The sequence below is a fragment of the Aethalodelphis obliquidens genome, unplaced genomic scaffold (genome assembly GCF_003676395.1).
Source record: "Aethalodelphis obliquidens isolate GAN/ISIS:26980383/991018 unplaced genomic scaffold, ASM367639v1 scaffold12, whole genome shotgun sequence".
In the NCBI taxonomy this organism is placed as follows: Eukaryota; Metazoa; Chordata; class Mammalia; order Artiodactyla; family Delphinidae; genus Aethalodelphis; species Aethalodelphis obliquidens.
The window spans coordinates 35,909,034-35,928,575 of record NW_020837956.1 but is presented as its reverse complement, the minus strand read 5'-3'; the positions used below and the strand labels follow the sequence as shown (position 1 = coordinate 35,928,575).

The window sequence follows — 19,542 nt, the reverse complement described above, 5'->3', positions numbered from 1 at the left end:
GCTGCGGGGAGGGGGCAGTGTCTGGAGCTGGGGCTGCGGGGAGGGGGCAGTGTCTGGAGCTGGGGCCGATGCTTTCCACCTGGAAGAGGAGGTGGACGAACTCACAGTCACGAACCAGAGGTTTCTGGAGGCTTCTGTCGGGAGACCTTCACCATCTCCTCGTCTCACTCAGCAGACACGCGTGCCTGGCCGTCGAGTACCAGGCAGTGTGCTGGGTGCCGGGCATCCAGCGATGACTGTCCTCCAGGAGCTCGCGGCCTGGGGACCAGACCCACAGTGCCTGACGTGCTGTGATGGAAACCCAGTACTTAGGAGCCTCCACGAGGAGGGGGGCTGAGTCCTAAAGGAGTCACAGGCATTCTAGTAGAAAAGAGGGACGCGTTCTCTTTGGTTTGAGCGCCGTAAAAGCCTGGAGTTTGTGAAAATGCGTGGACACGAGACCTTGTCTGAAATGCACCTCTTCTAAGCAACCTGGATAGTGTTAGTCCAACAATCAGGGTTAACAGGCAGATTCTCATACGAAGCGCTTGCTCCCTGCTGGGCACTGTCACAGGCTCTGGGGACACAGAGATGATCACCTGCCCTCAAGGAGGCTGAAAGAGCAAGGGAAGCAAGGGTGATCGTACAGCGTCATTAGTGTGATGAGGCAGGCATCCCGGGGCTCAGGCCAGCAGCGGGAGGGAGGGCCGGGCAGGCTTGCAGGAGTTGGTCTCCAGCCTGATGTTTAGGACAAGAGCAGCAGTGAGAGAGAGAGTGAGGAGTCGGGGGTGGCTTAGCTTGGGTGGTGGTGTGCCCAGGGGTCTGGGGTGGGCAGAGGCAGGAGTCTCTAGAGCACATATCTGCCTGGCACCTGCCTAGGGCGGGCTGTTCCCTGGCCTGTGTGGTGGGCGATGGCTCCCACCGGGCAGCATGTGACCGCATGGGAGGTGTGTGACCGTCGTGCTTGCCCAGGGCCTGGCCCACAGTAGGGTCCAGTAGCAGGATCGGGGTGACTGCTGGCACACAAGGAGTCCTTTGCGACCGTCAGTTCTGCCTCTGACTGCGCCCCTGCCATCATGCAGACCTCAATGCAGCTCCTCCGAGGCCTGGATCCTTCCTACACAGTCATTTCCCTGCCCTAGTGTAGCAATCTCCAAACCCATATTAATAACCAAATTAATACCAAAATCTGTATTAGCTCGGGCTGCCATATCAAAATACTGCAGACTGGAGGCTTAAACCACAGATGTTTATGTCTCACAGCTCTGGAGGCTGGAAATTCAAGATCAAGGTGATGGCGGATGTGGTTCCTGGTGAGAACCTGCTCCCTTCCCTGTATGTTCACACGGCCCTTGCTTGGTGGGAGCACAGGGGGCGTGGGGGCTCTTTGGTTTCTCCTCATAAGGGCACTAGTCCACTTGGGTCAGGGCCCCACCCTTGGTGCCTCAGAGGCCCTCTTGTCAATCCCAGCACCGTTGGAATCTGAAGGACCCTCTAAGTCAGGAGACCAGAGGTATCGGAGTGTGGTTCTTGCGGAGGTGCCGACAACGGCAGCTTCCCTGTCCCCCCAGAGTGTGGCCGCTCCTGCCTGAGGCTGGGGCGGGGAAGGGGCGTGGTCCTCCCTGGCCTCCACGTTCCTTGTCTCCTTTTCTGGTAGACGTTACACGACTTACTCTGTGCCAGAGTTTCCTCATCTCTGAAATGGAGATAATAATAATATTGAACAGGGTTGAAGGGTAAATGAACTGAAGTAACTCATGCGTCCAGGCCACAGTAAAGCGCCAGCCAGCGTCAGCTACCGTAATGGTCATCACCAGCGTCGTCATCCTGCTGACCTCCCTCCCACAGCCCACTTCCCTCCTCCAAGCCCCGCTTCATTTCCATTTGCCATGCGGGAACTTAACTGACCCGAATAGCTCATCCGAAGTGGAGCCCGTCTCCGCTCGCCTCTGCTCCATCCCAGGCTGCCGCCTCCCTGCTGCCTGGCCGAGTGAGCATCCCCTCCTTTCACCTAGTCACCCAACTTGGAAATCCAGGTGTACCCCGAGCCTCCTTCGTGCCCCAGGGGTAATTGTCCCCGCGTGCCGTTGTTGGCCCCCTGCCTCTACTCCCCGGGCATGGGCCCCTCTTAGCTTTCCCTTCTGTCTCCCTCACAGCCCCAGAGAAGGCTCCTCAGAGCGCCAATGTCCTCCCCCCCCCCCCCCCCCCCCCCGGCTACGTCCTGACCTCTTGGTGACCTTTCCGCAGTGCTGTTGAGGTTGGAGTGACGCGTGTCCCACTCCTGGCATGTGCGAGGGGCTCAGGAGGTGGGCCTGGTGTCTGTATCGCCACAGGAGAAGGTGCAGACGTGACTTTCCTGACCCTGCCTGGCCTTCTTGTTCTCCCTCCGTCCAGACGCCCCGCTCCATCAGCGTGACCCAGGGAGTCCTCCTGCCCCTCGTGTGACGCTCACCAGTCCTCCTTCACTGGCCACGTGGCAGACTCTGTCCCATTCCGTCCCTGCGTGAATATGGGGTCCCCACGAAGCCCTTGGAGTGCCCCCCAGGACAGGAGGCAGGTGTGGGCTCTCCCCCTCCTTCCTCAGCCCCTGCCAGCCGTGTGTACACTGCTCGCTGTGGTGTCATGTTTGACTCGTGTCCCGAGCAAACAGGGAGCAGCTCGAAGGCGAGGGGGCTACGGTCTGCCGTCCCCAGCGCAGTAGTGAGCTGGCCTTCAGTCGCGGTGACTGAATGTTGAGGGAGCGGTGACCAGTCCCTTTTCACCTGCGTGAAGGGCCGGCGTCCACATAACCTGGGGTGAGAACCCAGGTTAGCAAGGCCCATCTTGCTGGGGTTCATGGAATTCTGGGGGCCCCCGTAGCGCATCCTACACTGAAGGGGTAACGGACCGGGGTGTAGCCTGCAGCTGGCCCCCGGGTTGCACCCTTTCAATGTGCCTAGAGCTCACCTGAGGAGAGAGGGCCCTCAGGAGGTGTGCGGACACCCCTTCCGTGCACCCACTTCTCGGGTCAGGAGGCTGAGGTGCAAAGAGGTTTGGTTACTAACACGCCCCAGGGCCCCCAGGCGCGGCTGCCTGACTTCCCAGCCCCTTCCTCCACCCGCGGCCGGTTAGAGACAATCACAGACACCCTGAGCACACAGGTTTAGGCTTGCTTTCGGAGAAGGTAAGAGAGAAAAGAAAATTTGAAAAAACACTGATTCGTTCCACTCACTATGCACTTTTATATAAAGAACATACCCTGACAAATGCACATCTGTAACGGGTGGTAAAAACCACCTTCACTAACTCCAGTATTTCGCTAATGTTGAAAATGCCTTTGTTGAAATAGACGCGTGTGAGGACCTGGCCCATGTCTAGCGCTGGGACGTGGGAGAGGCAGGGAGATGGTCATCTGCTGGGCAGGTTGCACCCATGGTGGCTGTGGGGTCTTGGGGGTTGGCTTGGGGCTCTCTGGGGTACCTTTGGGGTACCTCGAACTGACAACTCAGCTGGGAGTGTGGTCGAACCAACTGGAAAAGGCAGGGGGTTCATCTGGTGCCGCAGAACATCTCCGACTTCGTGGCCACCCCCTGGGAGAGCAGGGCCTCCCACGCGCAGGGCTCTGGGGCAGTGTCTGAGTTTGAGCTTGGGTGCAGGAGCGCACCTCTACAGCATCCTGAGAGTGGGGCTACCCGTGGTCCTGGCTGATGCTTGGCCTGGCCCTCTGCTCCCGTGGGGAGCGTCTGCTCTCCCGGAGGGGGAGGGCGCCCTGAGTCTGTCCTTCCGTTTCTCTCATTGCTTCCTCGGTTTCAGTGGGGATGCTTGGCCTGCCTGCGTCTCAGGAGAGACGGGGAGTCCACTGTCTGGTGCAATGTGTTTATGTTCTTCCAGCGGACTTAACGTCCTTTGTGACCCACTTCGAATGGGACATGGCCAAGTACCCTGCGAAGCAGCCGCTGGTGAGCATAGCAGACACTCTGGCAAAGGTAAGGGAAGGGCCTTCTCTTGGGGGACGTCACACTGCTGTGACCGGCGTCACTGACCATCTGGGGTGAAGCTACACGGCGTTTGCACCCTAGCGAAGCGAGGAGGGACTTTCCGGAGGCGGGAGGCTGGGTGGGTCCTCGCCCTGCCCAGTGGCCCTGGGTGGGGTCCCTTCCCGTCTGGCTCCCGCCAGCCCTGACTGGGCCCTGAGCTGTGGCCTTCCGTGCGCTGGGCGAGGTCAGACACCTTTGGGTTTCAGGGCAGCCCTGGAAACGGCTTGGTGACCACCTGTCCTCCCTACACCTCTTCCAGATCTGCCACTGGGCAGGGTGGCTTCGTCTTACAGGACACTGCCCTCGACGGGTGCTCTGAGCCCCTGGTGTTCTGACCCCAGACCCCGGCGCCTGTTCACTGCGCTCCCCTTTGAAAGGTGCTGATGGAGAAGTCAGTCCCACCCTGACTCTCCCGACCCCTGACGGCCATTGTTTACTTAACAAAAACCATCTGCTTCCGTGGAGAGTTTGGCTTAAGAGCCCTAACTCCCGGGAGGCATCTCCCGGGGTCCCACCCCTGGTGACAGTGGGGAGGCTGGTGGATGCTGCCCCCATGATTGCACTGTCTCGGTGAGGGGGGGGCCTCCAGCTTCTGCTGCGTTAATAAGAGCACCAAGGCGGAGCCCTCTGGGGACATCGCGGGTGTCTTGCAGCGTGTTGACTCCCGTTGGTCTCCCTGAGGGTGGGCGCTGATGAAGCTTCTGAGGTTTAGCCTGATGGTTTATGGCCACTGTCCCTCCCCTCCCTCTAAGATGCACAGAGCCCCTAATATGTCACGTCTCCTGTGGCTGGGTGGCTAGGGAGCATCTCAGCCAGACTGGGAACAAAGCCTTCCTGTTGTCTCAGGGCGACAGAAGCGCCCAGGTGTGTCTGGGCGGCTCAGGTGAAGGCGATGGGCTGCTGGGACCCACCCCCTTGCAGTCCTGTGCATCTCCTGCTGGCGGGCTGGCACCCGGCCTGTGTCTCTGGGAGCAAGGGTGGGATCAGAAGGCTCTGGAATCTGGGTGCAGCTCATCGGGCCCCCTTTACATCAGAGGTCCCAGCCCCTCCTGGGGTGATTGGGCAATGATTCTGGAAGGCCCTTCGAGGAGGGGGCTCCCAGAGCACCTGTGCCAGGTGTGGCATCCAGGAGGGTGTTGTGCACCTCCATCCCCAAGCTGGAAGCACACAGTAGTTTGTGGGACTGGCCGCTCCCTGCCCTGCTCTGGTGAGGCCAGACCGAGCTAGGCAGCATGGCCAGGGCTGTGCCAAATGTCCACTGGGGACAGCGCTCGCCGGCATGGCTGTCCCGGGGACGCAGGCAGTGAGGAGGGTTCCCAGAGTGCATCAGGGCGTCAGCTGAGCGGGGGAGCAGAGCAGTTATAGAGGACAGGACCTGGCTTCTCTCTAGTCCGGGGGACCCAAAGAGTGACTTTGGCAGGAAAGCAGGGTGGAGAGGAGGGCACTGGTTTGGAAAGCGCTCCCTGTGTGCCTGGAGCCATGCTGGGCTTTTATTTCCTACATCACCCCTATGGGGTAGGTTTCGCCTTCCTCTGCTTTCAGATGGGGAAGCTGGCTGAGAGGTGGCGTGGTATCCCCCAGGACCTGCAGGTGTCGAAGTATTGCCCTGGGATGGGGATGCAGGTCTTGGTTGGGCCGTATGCCTAGCATCACTTCCTAAGGAAGCCCTGGGCTGGCTCCACTGCCAGGAATCAGCTTTCTGAGGCCGGCCAGACAGGCTCCGGGCATCGTCTCCCTCACCCCGTCCCGCCCCAGGAGCACTCGAGCGCTGCCCTCAGCACTGGCTCAGGCCTCTTCCCCGCATCGCGAGATCTAAATCTGTTAACTAGAGACATCCTAGTCAGAGGAACTCCCTTCTCTGAAAGCGCCCAGTGTCTTCTAGGTGTCCGAACGGGTCTCCCCACCTGGGAGGCGCCCTGTGCTGACACTCTCAGGGCTGGGCCCCCAACCCTCCCAACAGCTGGGAACTGAGCCCACCTGCCTCCCCTAATGAAGGGGAGCGAGGATGGGGACCCAGCCCCTGGCTGTGTCCGTCTCCACGGGCTGGGTCACGGTGTAGTTCCAAAAAGGCTCCCAAGTCTCACCGGCATAACATAGCAAACAGTTTCTATGCCTACCGCACACATGTCCACGGTGCTCGGCGGGGGTCTGCTCCCTCCAAACCACTCGGGCAGCGGCCGCTGGCGTCTCCACCACCTGAAGCATCTCTGGGTGCTGTGCAGGGAGGTTCAGGGGGTCTCAAGGCTCTGCCTGGCGCACCTGCCCCTCGGTGGTGGGAAGTGCACGCCAGCCACATGCCAGAAGGGGCAGGACTGTGGGAGCGCTTGGCTCTGGACATGTTCTCGAAGCACTGCCTTGTGCCGGCCGCTCTGCCCAGAATCGCAGAGATCACCCAGACCCAGCCTGCCCTTGAGGGGCTCAGTCTGTTGAAGAAAGGGCTCACCTTTCTGGATGACCTGCTCTGAGGACTGTAGCAGCTCATGGTAATTCCATGGCACTGAGCTCAGAGAGGTTCAGGAGCTGACACCACGTCACACAGCCAGAGCTGGAACTGGCATTCAAATTCGGGCCTGATGGGTTCCCAAGTCTTAGTTCCTCTCGTTGTTTTGCGGGTTTCTAAACACTGCAGTTTTTCTAAAACTCTAGTTTTTCCTTGGCTTGTGGTAAAATCAGAAGAATAAAGACGACGCAGGATTTTTTGTTTGATTTTTTTTCCTTTAAAAAAGATACAAATGTATAAATCTTATTTTAAGAATCAAGATCTGTGGCTCGTAGCCACGTCAATTTCCTGGTTACGCTATTGTACTCTTGTTATGTGAGATGTTAGCAATGGGTGGGACGGGTACATGGGACCTCTTTCCTGTGAATCGATAATCATTGCAATTTCCTGTGAATCGATAATCATTTCAAAGTAAAAAGGTTCTAAAAATTGTAAAAAAATTATAAATCTTATTTTAAAAATCAAACAATCAAAATCGAAAGATGAAAGCCCCCCCCACATCACCCACACGTCCCCTCCCCTCCAACTGCCACTCCCTTTAATCTCCTTAAAGGTAACCAATGTTTACAAGTTTAAAGTGGATCCTCTCATCTATATTAAAAGTCTATATATTTCAACTCAAAATTGCATATCCTACAGATTGCCTCCTTTTTCTGTGTAGTGATTCCTGAGACATTCCCGTAGCAGCAGTGGTGTGCTGCTCTGTTGTGTGTGTTGGTGCGATGTAATGTCCCCTCGCAGCCGAGGGCGGGCCACCAGGGAGTCCCTGAATGTGTTTCCTCCGGGTGGGACCAGCCCTCAGGCACCGTGTCGCTGGCACCGTATTCCCTGGTGTGGGTGCCGTGCTTTGTCGGGCCAGTTCTGTGTTCATGGACCCTGCTGTTAAAGCGGGAGCCAGAAAATCCCCACAGTTCCCACGTGCAAGAGGGGTTCGCCGCTGTCGCTGAGCCGCGGGCTTCAGCGACCTCGAGATACTGATTTGCAGTGATCGTCGTAACAGCTGCTGAGTTTTGAGCACTTCCGTTGAATTGGGCCTGGTGAGCATTTTTCTTTCACTGCTGTGGATGAGCTATCACCCCGGCTGAGCAGGTGGGGCACCTGAGGCCAGGCATCTGGAGAGCTGAGCCTCATTTCCCTGCCCACCGCAGGAGGGGATCCCGGACGTGCTCCCGAAACTTCCAGAACAGGGGGATATCCCTAACGTCAGGCTGGTGACCTGCCTCCAAACTGAAAAGAGCCTTCCTACCTACACAGAGCAGGAAGGGGCTGCCGTGGGGCACAGCTGAGCCTGGAGACCTGGGTGCTGGTCGGGGCTGGGCTACAGCGGGTTCCCCGAGAAGCCGGATGGGGGTCAGCCCGAGCTGACCTCTAGCAGAGCCTGAGAGCACATGGAGTTGGGGCCCTGGGGGCCCTGAGAGCACGAGATGGGCTTGAAGTCGGGACAAGACTCAGCTTGCTGAGTGAGCCTAGAAAAGCCATTAATCCCTTCCCTGCCTCCCGGGGTGAGCTCGCTGTAGGGTCAAATGCTGGAAGGTCTGGGAGAGCAGAGGGGAGAAAAACGCAAGCCATCCCGGCAAACGGGCGGGGTGCAGCGTTTTCCTTAAGTGCGCCAGGAGCAATTTGCGGCAATTGTGAAAAGTTCAGCCAACTCTTTAAACTCTTGCTTTTCCAAACAGCAACTGGCACAGATTGAGACGGACCTGAAGTCCCGCACGGCCGCCTACAACGCTCTGAAGACAAATCTGGAGAACCTGGAGAAGAAATCCACGTGAGTCTTCGGGGCCCCCCGCTCCTTGCAGCCTCAGGGCCTGGCCAGGGCAGCGTCCGAGCCGGGCTCCTGCACGGGCCTTTCAGATCACTGGGTGAGCTGGGTGTCTGTGTCTGAGAGAGACAGCCAGCCAGCCAGATGGACAGACAGACACGGAGACACTCCTGCCTCTTCAGGAGTTACGTGCTGGGCAGGGAGGGCCGACAGTAACAGTGGTTGATTGAACATACACGGAGTGAAGGAGGGGAGGGTGAAGAGGGTCCGACAGTCTCCATCTCCCTCTGATGTTTCTCTTTTTCTTCTTCGGATCAATGTTTATTAAGTACCCACCATACTCAGGCCTTACGCTAGGCCCTAAAGATACAAAGCAGAATAAAATATCATTTCTGCACTTGGAGAGCTCACAGTTATTCACTCAACAAATATTTATGGAAAGTCTGCTTTGTGCAAGGGGTGCAGGTGCAAGATAAGGTCTTATAGATAAGACCGGACAGATAAGGTCTGATAGCTAAGGAGTCCGGGACAGACGGGCACTGCAGGGTGCCTTTGGAGAGGGACCCTAAGGGCCTTATCAGTGATGGCTGGTGGGCATGGGGAAGAGGGCGTGTGGATTCCAGGCGGGGCAGTCTGGAGAGCCCTGTGGGACGGCTTTTTACCTAAAGCTTCTGCCTTGACTAAGGGCTCGAGAACTCTTTCCTCGGGAAGCAACGTGCGCTTGGGTATCTAACCTCATGGCCTACGTGCTGATGCTACAGACCGTCCCAGTAGCTGTGTTCTGGCCCATTGGCTGATACAATAGCCTTGATCCCTGTGCTAAAAATACCATGACCTTGATGAGACAGGTTCCACTGGACACACGTACAAAGCTATTTCAGGTGAATGTCCCCTGGCTGCTGGACCTGTAAAGTGTGTAAAGTGAAACGGAGCCCTCTTCTGGGCCTGTCTCTGCCCGGAGTGGCCCAGGTGGTGGCGTGAGCCGACCGCTGTGTTCCATTTGGGTAACATAAGCTGCCTGGCGCCAGCGATCCCCTCCCAACAGCCGGTGGCTTGCGCCGGGGCAGCGCAGCTGACCGAGGTGTTGGATTCAGCTCGGGTGACTGGTGATAGGACCTGGGGTCCCGCCAGGCACAGCAGTTCTGGGCGCCCAGACACACAGCCGGGGGACACTTAGCCCAGGGCCCCCACCCCTCCCCAGGAAGCGTCCTGAACCTTCCTGTCCCCTGCTGCCCCTGCTGTCCCAACACCTGCGTGTCGTGGGAGGGCTGGGGGTCTGGGCATCCCACAGGCCCAGGGATGCCTCTGTGTGCTTTTCTGCTGATCACAACCCCTTTGTCCCACGTGGATTCAGGGGAAACCTCTTCACTCGGACACTGAGCGATATTGTGAGCAAAGAAGACTTTGTGTTGGATTCTGAGTATCTGATCACACTTCTGGTCATTGTTCCCAAGTAAGTGGACCAGGAAGGTGAGTGGTTTGGGGTCTCCTTCTGGGTTGGTGATCACAGAAGGACACTCGTCCTGCCCAACAGAGATGAAGCGGGAGTCCCCCAAGGCTAGATCCGGAGCCCTAAATGGCAGCTGGGGGGTGGTCAGGGGAGCAGGTGACAGTGCTTGTGGTGGTAATAGTGACAGAGCGGTCATTTCTCGGGCATCTGCTGTGTGCCCGATGCCACACGCAGGAGCTCGTTTCCCTCACAACACGCCTGGGGTCAGGCGGGGGCTGTTACTGTTCCCTTGTCCCGCGGCCGGAGAGGTCAGCTGGTTTGCCCACGCTCACACAGGGCCAGGATCAGAGAGGTCAGCTGGTTTGCCCACGTCACACAGGGCCAGGATCAGAGCCCCCAGCAGGAATCTCCTGAGTCCTTCTCACGGCCGCTCCATGGTGCCTGGGGCCTCATGGGGAGCCTAAGCCCCAGATGGGGCTGGGGACAGGGGTCCCAAAGCCCACGGCAGTGCCTCAGGGGATGTTTGGGGCTCTGTCTGGCCCCTAGCCCTGCTCCTCTCAGGCCCTCAGGGAAAGGGGCATGCAGCTTCCAGGACTCTTAGGACACTCCACAGTCTTTTCTGCAAAAAATCACTGAACGATTCTGTACTCTCACAGACCAAGCTATGTACAATGGCAAAAAACCTACGAATCCCTCTCGGACATGGTGGTCCCACGGTCGACGAAGTAAGTGAGACCTCAGCTTGGCCCCAGGGCCTGGGGTGTGGGGGGGGGGGCGTGTGTGGGTGCTCCGGGGCACCTAGCCACCAAACATGCCCCAAGAGCACAAGTGCCTTCAGCCCTCCACACTTGTGCCTTCACAGCCACACACTCAGCCACATGCCAGACTCCCTCCATCTTTCAGCATCCCGCTTCCTTGCCCCCTCCTCCGGGAAGCCCTCCCTGACTACATTCCGGCCCTCGGGGCATGCAGGGCCTGCGCTGTGCTCTGCTCTGCATTCTCAGCTTGGCTTGGATTCTTCCCCACCTGAGGGTCAATCAAGAGCCTGGCTGTGATGGCCACAGAGCCCGAGCAGGGGAGAAAAAGAGTCTCGACATGTGGCCTGCTGGGGTCAGAGCAGGAGCGGCCAGTGAGGGCTGGAAAAGTGACAGCAGAAGGGATAGAGGAACATATTTGAACCATGAATACCACACAGCTGGGAAAATCAACAGTTTAGCGTTACGGGCATGAGCAAGGATAAATCTCACTCTGCGGTGTTAAGCGGAAAGCAGGTTGCAGAAGGGGACACACAGCACGAAGCCATTTATTTAAAATCTAAAAATGGACAAAACGAAACTGTATGTGACTTGGGTAATGCAGGTGCACGGAATTATGGGTGTTTGAGAATGAGAAACGGCCAAACTCAGCACAGCGGTGACCTAGGGGTGGGATTAGAATGACGTTGGGGAGGGCATGTGGGGCTTCTATTGTATGAAAATTGTTTTATGTCTTAAGCTGGGCGGGGAATACGTGGGTGTGTATTCTCTGTGCCTTTTCCCATGCCTGAAATAGCTTGCACTTTAAATGGTTTCTCAATGAGCCTTGGGCAGCCCTGCCCACTCCCATCCCAGCCCAGAGGCCTCTGGCCTGGGGCGCCTGCTGGCTCTCCCAGGGTCACAAACTCACGGGGGAGAGCAGTCAGGAGCTAAACTGAAGGGTGCAGGGCCAGGACAGTCACAGCCTGAGGTCACCAGGGGAGGCTGGAGGAGGAGGGCGTACAGGCCGGCAGAGGAGCTGGCCCTCGACGCTGGCCTGCTTGGCAGGAGCATTCACTGCTCTCCAATGCTGGCTCTCCATGGCCAAGTGCTGGGAACTCCTGCCAGGAGAGGCTGCTTCAGGGGATGGCTTGACTTCTCAGACCAGAACCCCCAGGCCCTGCATTGTCGGGGGGCACCTGAGAGTCTGCTGAGCTTACTCTGGAAAGGTTTCTGGAACCTGGGTCAGCCCCTATGGGTGTGGGCTCAGAGAAGCAGCAAAGGTGACCCAAGACCCTGCTTGGGCCCAAGGGTGCCCATGGTCAGGTCATCTGGCCAGCGGGACTCAGAGACGCTCAGACCACGGGCCCCAGTGACCCCCACATTGAGGACAGCGACCGCAGTGGTCCTGCATCAAGGTGTGCCAGGGAGACCGTGTCTAGTTAGAACATTGTGCCGTTGGACGTGAAATGCCCACGTGGGATGGTTTCCTCCATCTGGAACCTTTTCCTCTGCTTCGTTGCAACCACAGCGCGTGGGAGCTGGCGCGCCCCGCTCGGCGCAGCAGGTGACTGAGACCTGCATGCAGCTTGCTCTCGGCCAGTTCGTGACCTGGGGCCCACCCCAGATCCGAGCAGGTCTCGGCGTTTGGGTCACCCCTGGAGCCCTAGCCTGGAGGGTGAGAGAAGGAGAGGAGACGCCGGGAAGGCGCCGGCAGCTGACACCGCGCAGCCAGGAGTTAGGCGCTAGGAAGGGACGCCCTCGCTTTCTCCACCCTCGCCGCCGCCAGGGCCACCAGGCTCCCCCTGCAGCGACCCACCCCGCCGGGGAGAGGACAGGCTCCTTCCGGCCCAGCTCCGGGGCCTGATGGTGAGTCCAGTGAACAAACGCTTCTCTCCCACAGGTTGATAGCTGAGGACAACGAGTGTGGCCTCTTCACCGTGACTCTGTTTCGAAAAGTGATTGACGATTTCAAAACCAAAGCCAAAGAGAATAAGTAAGGGCTGGCCTCGGTGGGTTTCTCCGGGTTTGGTTTGTCTCCACTGGAGGGGGGGGTCTCTGCTCTGACTGGAAGCTTCTTAGCGGAAGCCTCTCCTTTGCTTGTTTTAAGGTTCACTGTCCGTGAATTTTACTATGATGAAAAAGAAATTAAAAGGGAAAGGGAAGAGATGACCAGACTGCTGTCGGATAGGAAGCAACAATACGTGAGTCTATGATACAGGCCCCGAGGATTTTCTTGAAGGCGTTGGCTGGTGCCCGCGCACCCAAGGCCTGGAGCAGAAGGGCCCCGCCTAAGTCCCAACACCCACGCCAACATCCCTACTTGCCCGGTGCACACTCCTGGGGCTGCCAGACAGGGTCTGGGGAGGGTGACAAGTACCGGTAACCTGGAGGTGACACATGAGCCGTGAGCCCTGCTGTAGGAGATCTCACCCAGCCCGGCACTGCCCTCCGGGAAGGAACTCTTAGCTCCATTCTGCAGAGGAGGAAGTGAGGCTCTGAGAGGTGAACGGGCACTGGCCCTGGGAGAGGACCCTCCTGGCCGCCTGGGGTCGAGCGAGGCTATCAGGGCTCCGGGCAGGAGCGCCTGTGCTGAGAGCGGCAGGGCCGCCGCCTTGGAGAGTGCAGGTAGCTGTCACCCGAAGCCCTGGTCCGTGTGACGTCCGGGCATGCTGTGACATCCCCGTCACCAGCACCTGTGTTTACCTCCCCAAGGCTTTTAGCAAAGAGTGGGTGCTTATCCGAGAGACTTCCAGCCACAGCCACTCAGAACCTTCTCATGTGAGGGCAGCTGAGCTCAAGAGAGAGAAAAACAGATTTTCATTTTTGAAACGTGAATGGGGTAGCCTTGAGAAAGTCGCTCTGTAGAATGGGCACCTTCGGGACTCAGCATCCTTCAGCTCAGAGCGGGGCTGGGCCGGGGGGCATGTGTTCAGGTCCCCTGCCCTGCAGTCCCCCCAGGGAGGGTTCTCAGAGAAACTTCCAGTTCAGCCTCTAGAGTAGAGAGGAAGGGAGGGGTGAGGAAAGTTGGTGTGTAAACACGAAGCTGTGAGTGTGTGTTTGGGTGAAGAGCCAGTGCCTCCCGTGGGGCTGTGCCTGTGCCCCGGGCCTCCTCCTGCCTCGGGCTGGGGGATTCTGTGCATCCCGCCTGACCTCTCTGGGTCCATGGCCTTTGCACAGGGACTGCAGACACCTGGTCCCATCAGGAGTGAGAACCAGCCACGGGGCCCCGGAAATGGGGTCCCCAGAGCCCCACTGGATGGACCCATCCCCCTCTGAGGAGGAAATGGGAGCTGATCGTATAAAACCCTTCTGTCCCCGAGGAGAAAGGCACGCGCGCGCACACGCACGCATACGTGTGTGGACACGTGTGTGCGCGCCGAGGGAACACACACTTCTTAGAGCTGTAGTCTGTCGGGCTTGGGCCAAGGCTCCCGGGCCCTCCCTGAGACTAAGGGCTGAGCTGGAGCCCTAAGCCCCTGGCCTCGGACCCGACTCACCAGGCAGGAAAGATGCTCACCAGCAAGAGCTGAGATCCAAAGGGTTTCCTCCTCCACCTGAGCTCGCCCGGACCCCTAATATCCCAGGAAGGTTCCAGCCTTCTCTTTAGCTGAGCCCTTTCCCCGCTTGCTTTAGTCCTGGCCCGAGCCCCCGCGGTGTCTCTGGAGGGCGCTAGGCGGTGGCACCTTTCACAGGTGGCCAGGGCGAGTCTTTGGCACCCACGTCCGCGCTGGCACGGACCCCCGGGTGATACACCCGAGCCCAGCGCCTGCGCCCCTGTCTCAGGTTGCTCACTGGCGTTTTTTCGTGTGGTGTAGACTTCCGCTCCCTGCTCCCCCACCCCGGGAGCCCTGCCCGGTCTCCGTGGAGGGGAGGCGGAGCTCCGAAGGACAAACTAACTTGGAAACTTGAAGTTGCCTGCGAGGCTCTTGCTGGGCGCCAGCGAGCAGGGGTCAGCGGGGGTCAGCCCGACCCCGGCTTCTTAAGAATCTCTCTCCCCCTTTAGGCTTTTTGGAGGTGCATAGGACCAGCATCCTGCGTCCGTCCTTTTGTTACCTAGGTCCTGGGTGTCAGTTCCCTTTGAGAGCACAGGATGGGATTTTCCCGCTCTTTGCACCTGTCTGCAGAGAAGGTTGATGAAGGGTCGAATGTGTGCTAACAGCACGCCTGACCAGTTTTCTGCATGTAACATGCTTAAGTGCATCCTGACGGCCAAGGAGGCTACTGTGAGCTGGACTTGGGAGAGACACCCTGACTCAGCCCAGACAGCCCGGAAGGCGGAGCTGGTTGCACAGACGGTCCAGGGAGGGGCAGCTCCTGGCCGAGGCCAGGCCGGGGGAGGGGCTGTGGGCTCTGCCCCTGGAATATGGAAGCCGGGGACTTGAACACCCCCGCCCTGGAGGGGGAGTGCCAATGGCACCGGCACACCTCCAGTCCAACCAGCACGCAAGTGCCGAGGGTGGGCCGGCACGCCTGAGCCCACCTTCAGGTGCTTTTCAGGCCGTGAGAATGATTTCTGTTTGTTTGTGATGCATGTTTGCTGAAAGATTAATAAATCATTTCTGTGCCTTTAGCAAACTTCCTGTGTTGCTCTTAAAAAGGGATCATCCACCTTCCCGGACCACCAGGTTAAGGTAACCCCGCTAGGGAACCCTGATAGGCCCGCTGCGGGGCAGAACGACAGAGAGAGAGAGAGTGAGGGCGAGGGTGAGGTAAGCATCTCCCCGGGAGCCCTGGGGTTCCCCGGCTCGCATGTCCTTGCCCGCGCAGGCATCTTTGGAGAAAGCAAATCCTTGCGTTTCCTGTTATCTACTATGGCTTTTGAGGTCTTAAATTCAGGGATTCCAGAATCATGCCTTCCTCCTAATCTGCAGGGTCTCTTGAGAGCTGCCCCTCCCGCTCCCCCTCCCCCTCCCCCAGCAATGATTGGTGCTTGCTGGCCAGGGTGCCTTTGTCCTGGCTGGCGGTGGCTGGAGCTGGTGATGGGGCAGGTCCCGGCTGGGGGATGGTGGTCAGGCAGCTCAGCTCTCTTCCCCTGGGTGCCCGCCCCTGACCCACCCCTGACCTTTGTGGGCATCCGAGGAGGACCAGCCATGCCAGCATTAGCGACAGTGGCTGTGGCCACGTGCAGTGGGGCTGTGAGGAACCCCCTGGAAGTGGTGGCTGGTGGATGGTGCCGGGACTTGGAGTGGAGCCTTCGAGAAGGGGGGCTCCTTGGCGGCGCAGTGTCAGCCAGAAGCCTGCTGGCTGCCTTCTGAACGCCCCGAGGTCAGGGGCTGTCCGCCCCCCGCAGCCCGGTGGGTGATGGCCCCATGCGTGTGCTGGCTGGCAGGCCCACTGAGCTGCCCCAGCGCCAGGTGCCCTGGAGAACGTGGGCCTGGGCCTCACCCTGGCCTCGTCGGACCGCCTCGCTGCTCCTGCTGGCCCCTGGGCGTTTCTTCTCAGCTCGGGGCTTGCTCTGTTGAAACCCACGTCCTTTGTTGGCCGGGCGTTGGGTGGACTGGCCGGGAGCGGTCACCGCACTCCTGTCCCTGCAGGGCCCGCTGCTGCGATGGCTCAAGGTGAACTTCAGCGAAGCCTTTATTGCCTGGATCCACATCAAGGCCCTGAGAGTGTTTGTGGAGTCTGTGCTCAGGTGCGTGGACGAGACACCCGCCCTGGGCTGTCCTGCGGTGGGCGGGCGGGCGTAGCCAGCTCCGGGGCCACCTGGGCTCTGCCACCCCTCTTCTGGCCCCTCCAGCCTCCTCTGGGACGCGCCCTGGCTTTCCTACCCTCTTCCTCTGCAACTCCTGGCTCTTGGCAACAGGCTTAGGGTTTCCTCCGTCAAATAACCCTTCCCTCAGTCCTGAGGGCCCCTGCTGTCCGGTGCTCTGGCCCTTTCCTGCCGGTCATGGGGTTAGTGTCCTGCTGCGCCCACCCCCTCTGTGCAGCCCACCAGGGGCCAGGGGCTCCTGGAAGAAACACCAGCACCGACCGTCTCCATCCTTGAGCTTTGAGGCCTAACCCTCAAGGCCGCACAAAAAGTAAAACCCAAACCAAACCGAACCAACAACAGCTAAACTTACTTTACCTTTTTTTTTTTTTAAACAAATGCAAACTAGGTTCACTGTTTTGTAGAAACTATAGGTAATCCCAAAGAGTGAAAGCAGCAAGAGGAAACACTGCTAACATGCTGGTGTACCAGCATCCTTCAGAGTTTTGGGGTTTGTTTCTTTAAATTTGCAGACATGCGTAACTTCTTTTAACTTTTTATTTTATATTGGACTATAGCCGATTAACAGTGTTGTGATGATAGTTTCAGGTGCACAGCACAGGGACTCAGCCGTACATATGCATGTATCCATTCTCCCCCAAACTCCCCTCCCAGCCAGGCTGCCACATAGCATGGAGCAGAGTTCCCTGTGCTCTACAGTAGGTCCCTGTTGGTTATCCCTTTAAGATATAGCAGTGTGGACATGTCAATCCCAAACTCCCTAACTGTCCGTTCCTCCCACCCTTCACCCCTGGTAACCACAAATTCATCCTCTAAGTCTGTGAGTCTGTTTCTGTTTTGTAAATAGGTTCATTTGTATCATTTCTTTTTAGATTCCGCAGATATGCATTATTTTTACAAAATTTTTACAAAACTGGGATCAAACAGGAAATATCTGTTGAAGCCTGCTTTCTCCTGTGTTTGAACATATCCCGTGTCCTGAACTATGGGGGGGTCTCGGCAGCACTGCTCACGGCCGCTGCCCCCTTCTCCCAAAGCTTGGCCTGCTCTGGCCTGCAGGCTCCAGGGCCCCTCGGCCCCTCTGGGGTGGTGTTGCTGGGCCCCTTCCGCCAGGCTGACTGCCCTGCTCTCTCTTTCCTGCCCAGGCTTCCTAGGTCTCTGCTGCCGTGCACTTCCCGACCGGCTTCACTGGATTCCCGACTCATCTTCCCTCCCCGTCCCTTCCTCCTGATCTCCGTTTCTACCGGTGGCCTCAGGTCCTTCCTCAACCTTCAGGGCCCGCTTGGACACCTCCGCTGCCTCATCCTCACGTCCCCCCGCACCTCCCTGCACCTCACGCACCCCTGACAGCGCTCCATCCTGCCTTTGCTTTCTCTCCCGCCCAGCTGTTACTTGGGCCCCTGCGTTCAGTGCATCCTCCACGTGGCTGCCACTGTGGTTCTGTCCAAATACAGACCGGCTCTGATGGTGGTTCCTCATCCTCTGAACCATCTCAGACCCCTGTAATGGCAAGGATCGTGGCGCTGGGCTGAAGGGACACTCGAGATGACCTGGAGTGTTCCAGCCATCGACAGTGTAGACGGGCCCCAGTCTGTCCCTGCTCACCTTGAAAATCAGGGCTTCTTAGGCCCAGTGTGGCAAAGCCTGCCCATCCTTACAGGATGCCCGTTTTGCTCAAGTGAGAGGTCGAGAGGGAGGTCCCTAATATCTTGTTTAAGCTCAGTAAAACTGAGTATATGCAAGAATAATTCCTTCCAAAACTATCAATGTATGACATTTTCAAAAACTGTACTTTTTATTTCTCCTGAATAGTTGTAATACATGAACACTGTAAAAAAAAAAATTCAAGTTCAGAAATATGTACTGTGGAAAGTATGTAAGTTCCTCGCAGCCCCACTGCCCATAGATCATCCCAGGTAATGGTTTCAAGACTCTTCTCATCCCCCAAATGTCATCACTTATACTTAACGTTCTGCAACTTGCTTTTTTCATCTGCTTTGCATTATAGTCTTATCAGTATGCATAGAGATACTCGCTCCTCCTTAATGGCTTTTTCATATTCCATCGTATGGAGAGAGCGTAAGCTAAGAAAATAGATGTTGAACCAACAAGTTGATTAGAGCAGATGGGTAAAGTTCGCCTGTTTCTTGACCCTCGGACCCCGCATAGGTCTTCTCCCCCGGTTCGCACTTGTTGCTGTGTCTTTCCTCAGAACTGGTTCTGCCCTTTTTCCCTACCCTGAGAGCTGGAGGGGAGGGCTGGGGTGACTTGGCCTCACTGCCTGTCACCCAGCGCAGAGTCAGACAAAGAGGAGGTGCCCCACGTTTGTGGCCTGAATCAAATCAAAGAGAAGCGGACCAGTCCTCAGCTGAGGAAGTGCTGGTTCATTCTCAGGGTGAAGTGAATCGGGCTTAAATCACCCAAGGTGAGAATGGAAACGGGCCCTGGGTGAGTGGTGGGACCACGGCGAGACTGGAGAAGCCGGTAGCTGGGTCATTAGTCTGGATCTTGGGAGAAGCTCTAGTGGGGAATGGATATTAGGGAGCACCAGTGATGACTGATGTGTGTGGATGGGTTCACCCACAGAGAGTCGCTTAGGGGAATGTACCAGCATTTAAGGAGTGGAAGCAAAGAAGCCTGTGTGATGTCAGAGGCCGGAGGAGGGAGAGATGGGTGAGTCAGGGATCAGAAGGTTAAGGCTTTAGCTGTCTCTGGGATGGGGCCGCTGGGAGGTCACTGGTGTGGGCAGCTCGAGTGTAGTGGCTGAACGATGCTTGGGTGACATAGGACACTGGGTGCTCTCGGATGTGGGGTGAGAGCGGGAGGGAGTTGAGGGAATTTTTATTTTAAACAGGGCATGATGGTGCCATGTTTGTTTGTTTTATTTCTGGACATGTAGAATTTTTTTATTTTTTAACATCTTTATTGGAGTATAATTGCTTTACAATGGTGTGTTAGTTTCTGCTGTATAACAAACTGAATCAGTTATACATATACATATGTTCCCATATCTCTTCCTTCTTGCATCTCCCTCCCTCCCACCCTCCCTATCCCACCCCTCTAGGTGGTCACAAAGCACCGGGCTGATCTCCCTGTGCTATGCGGCTGCTTCCCACTAGCTATCTATTTTACATTTGGTAGTGTATATATGTCCATGCCACTCTCTCACTTCGTCCTAGCCTACCCTTCCACCACCCGGTGTCCTCAGATCCATTCTCTACATCTGTGTCTTTATTCCTGTCCTGCCCCGAGGTTCTTCATAACCACTTTTTTTTTTTTTTTTAGATTCCATATATATGTGTTAGCATACGGTATTAGTTTTTCTCTTTCTGACTTACTTCACTCTGTAGGACAGACTCTAGGTCCATCCACCTCACTACAAATAACT

At 57.3% G+C, this 19,542-nt stretch overlaps 1 protein-coding gene across 5 annotated transcripts in view; it reads left to right on the top strand.

Annotated features, from left to right (window-relative positions):
- Positions 1-19,542, top strand: part of ATP6V1C2 (ATPase H+ transporting V1 subunit C2) — a 53,490-nt gene that overhangs the window by 31,001 nt on the left and 2,947 nt on the right. Inside the window, exons 4-12 of one of the 5 annotated variants that reach the window (XM_027113814.1) lie at positions 3,850-3,944; positions 8,172-8,263; positions 9,612-9,710; positions 10,364-10,432; positions 12,345-12,437; positions 12,552-12,645; positions 15,016-15,153; positions 15,979-16,076; positions 17,300-19,065. In XM_027113814.1, the coding sequence (XP_026969615.1) occupies positions 3,850-3,944; positions 8,172-8,263; positions 9,612-9,710; positions 10,364-10,432; positions 12,345-12,437; positions 12,552-12,645; positions 15,016-15,153; positions 15,979-16,076; positions 17,300-17,501 (980 nt within the window). In that variant the 3' untranslated portion in view covers positions 17,502-19,065. Of the gene's footprint in view, positions 1-65; positions 1,293-3,849; positions 3,945-8,171; positions 8,264-9,611; positions 9,711-10,363; positions 10,433-12,344; positions 12,438-12,551; positions 12,646-15,015; positions 16,077-17,299; positions 19,066-19,542 lie in introns of those variants that run through there. The other 4 variants (XM_027113813.1, XR_003434189.1, XR_003434187.1 and 1 more) reach the window with 4 other exon arrangements.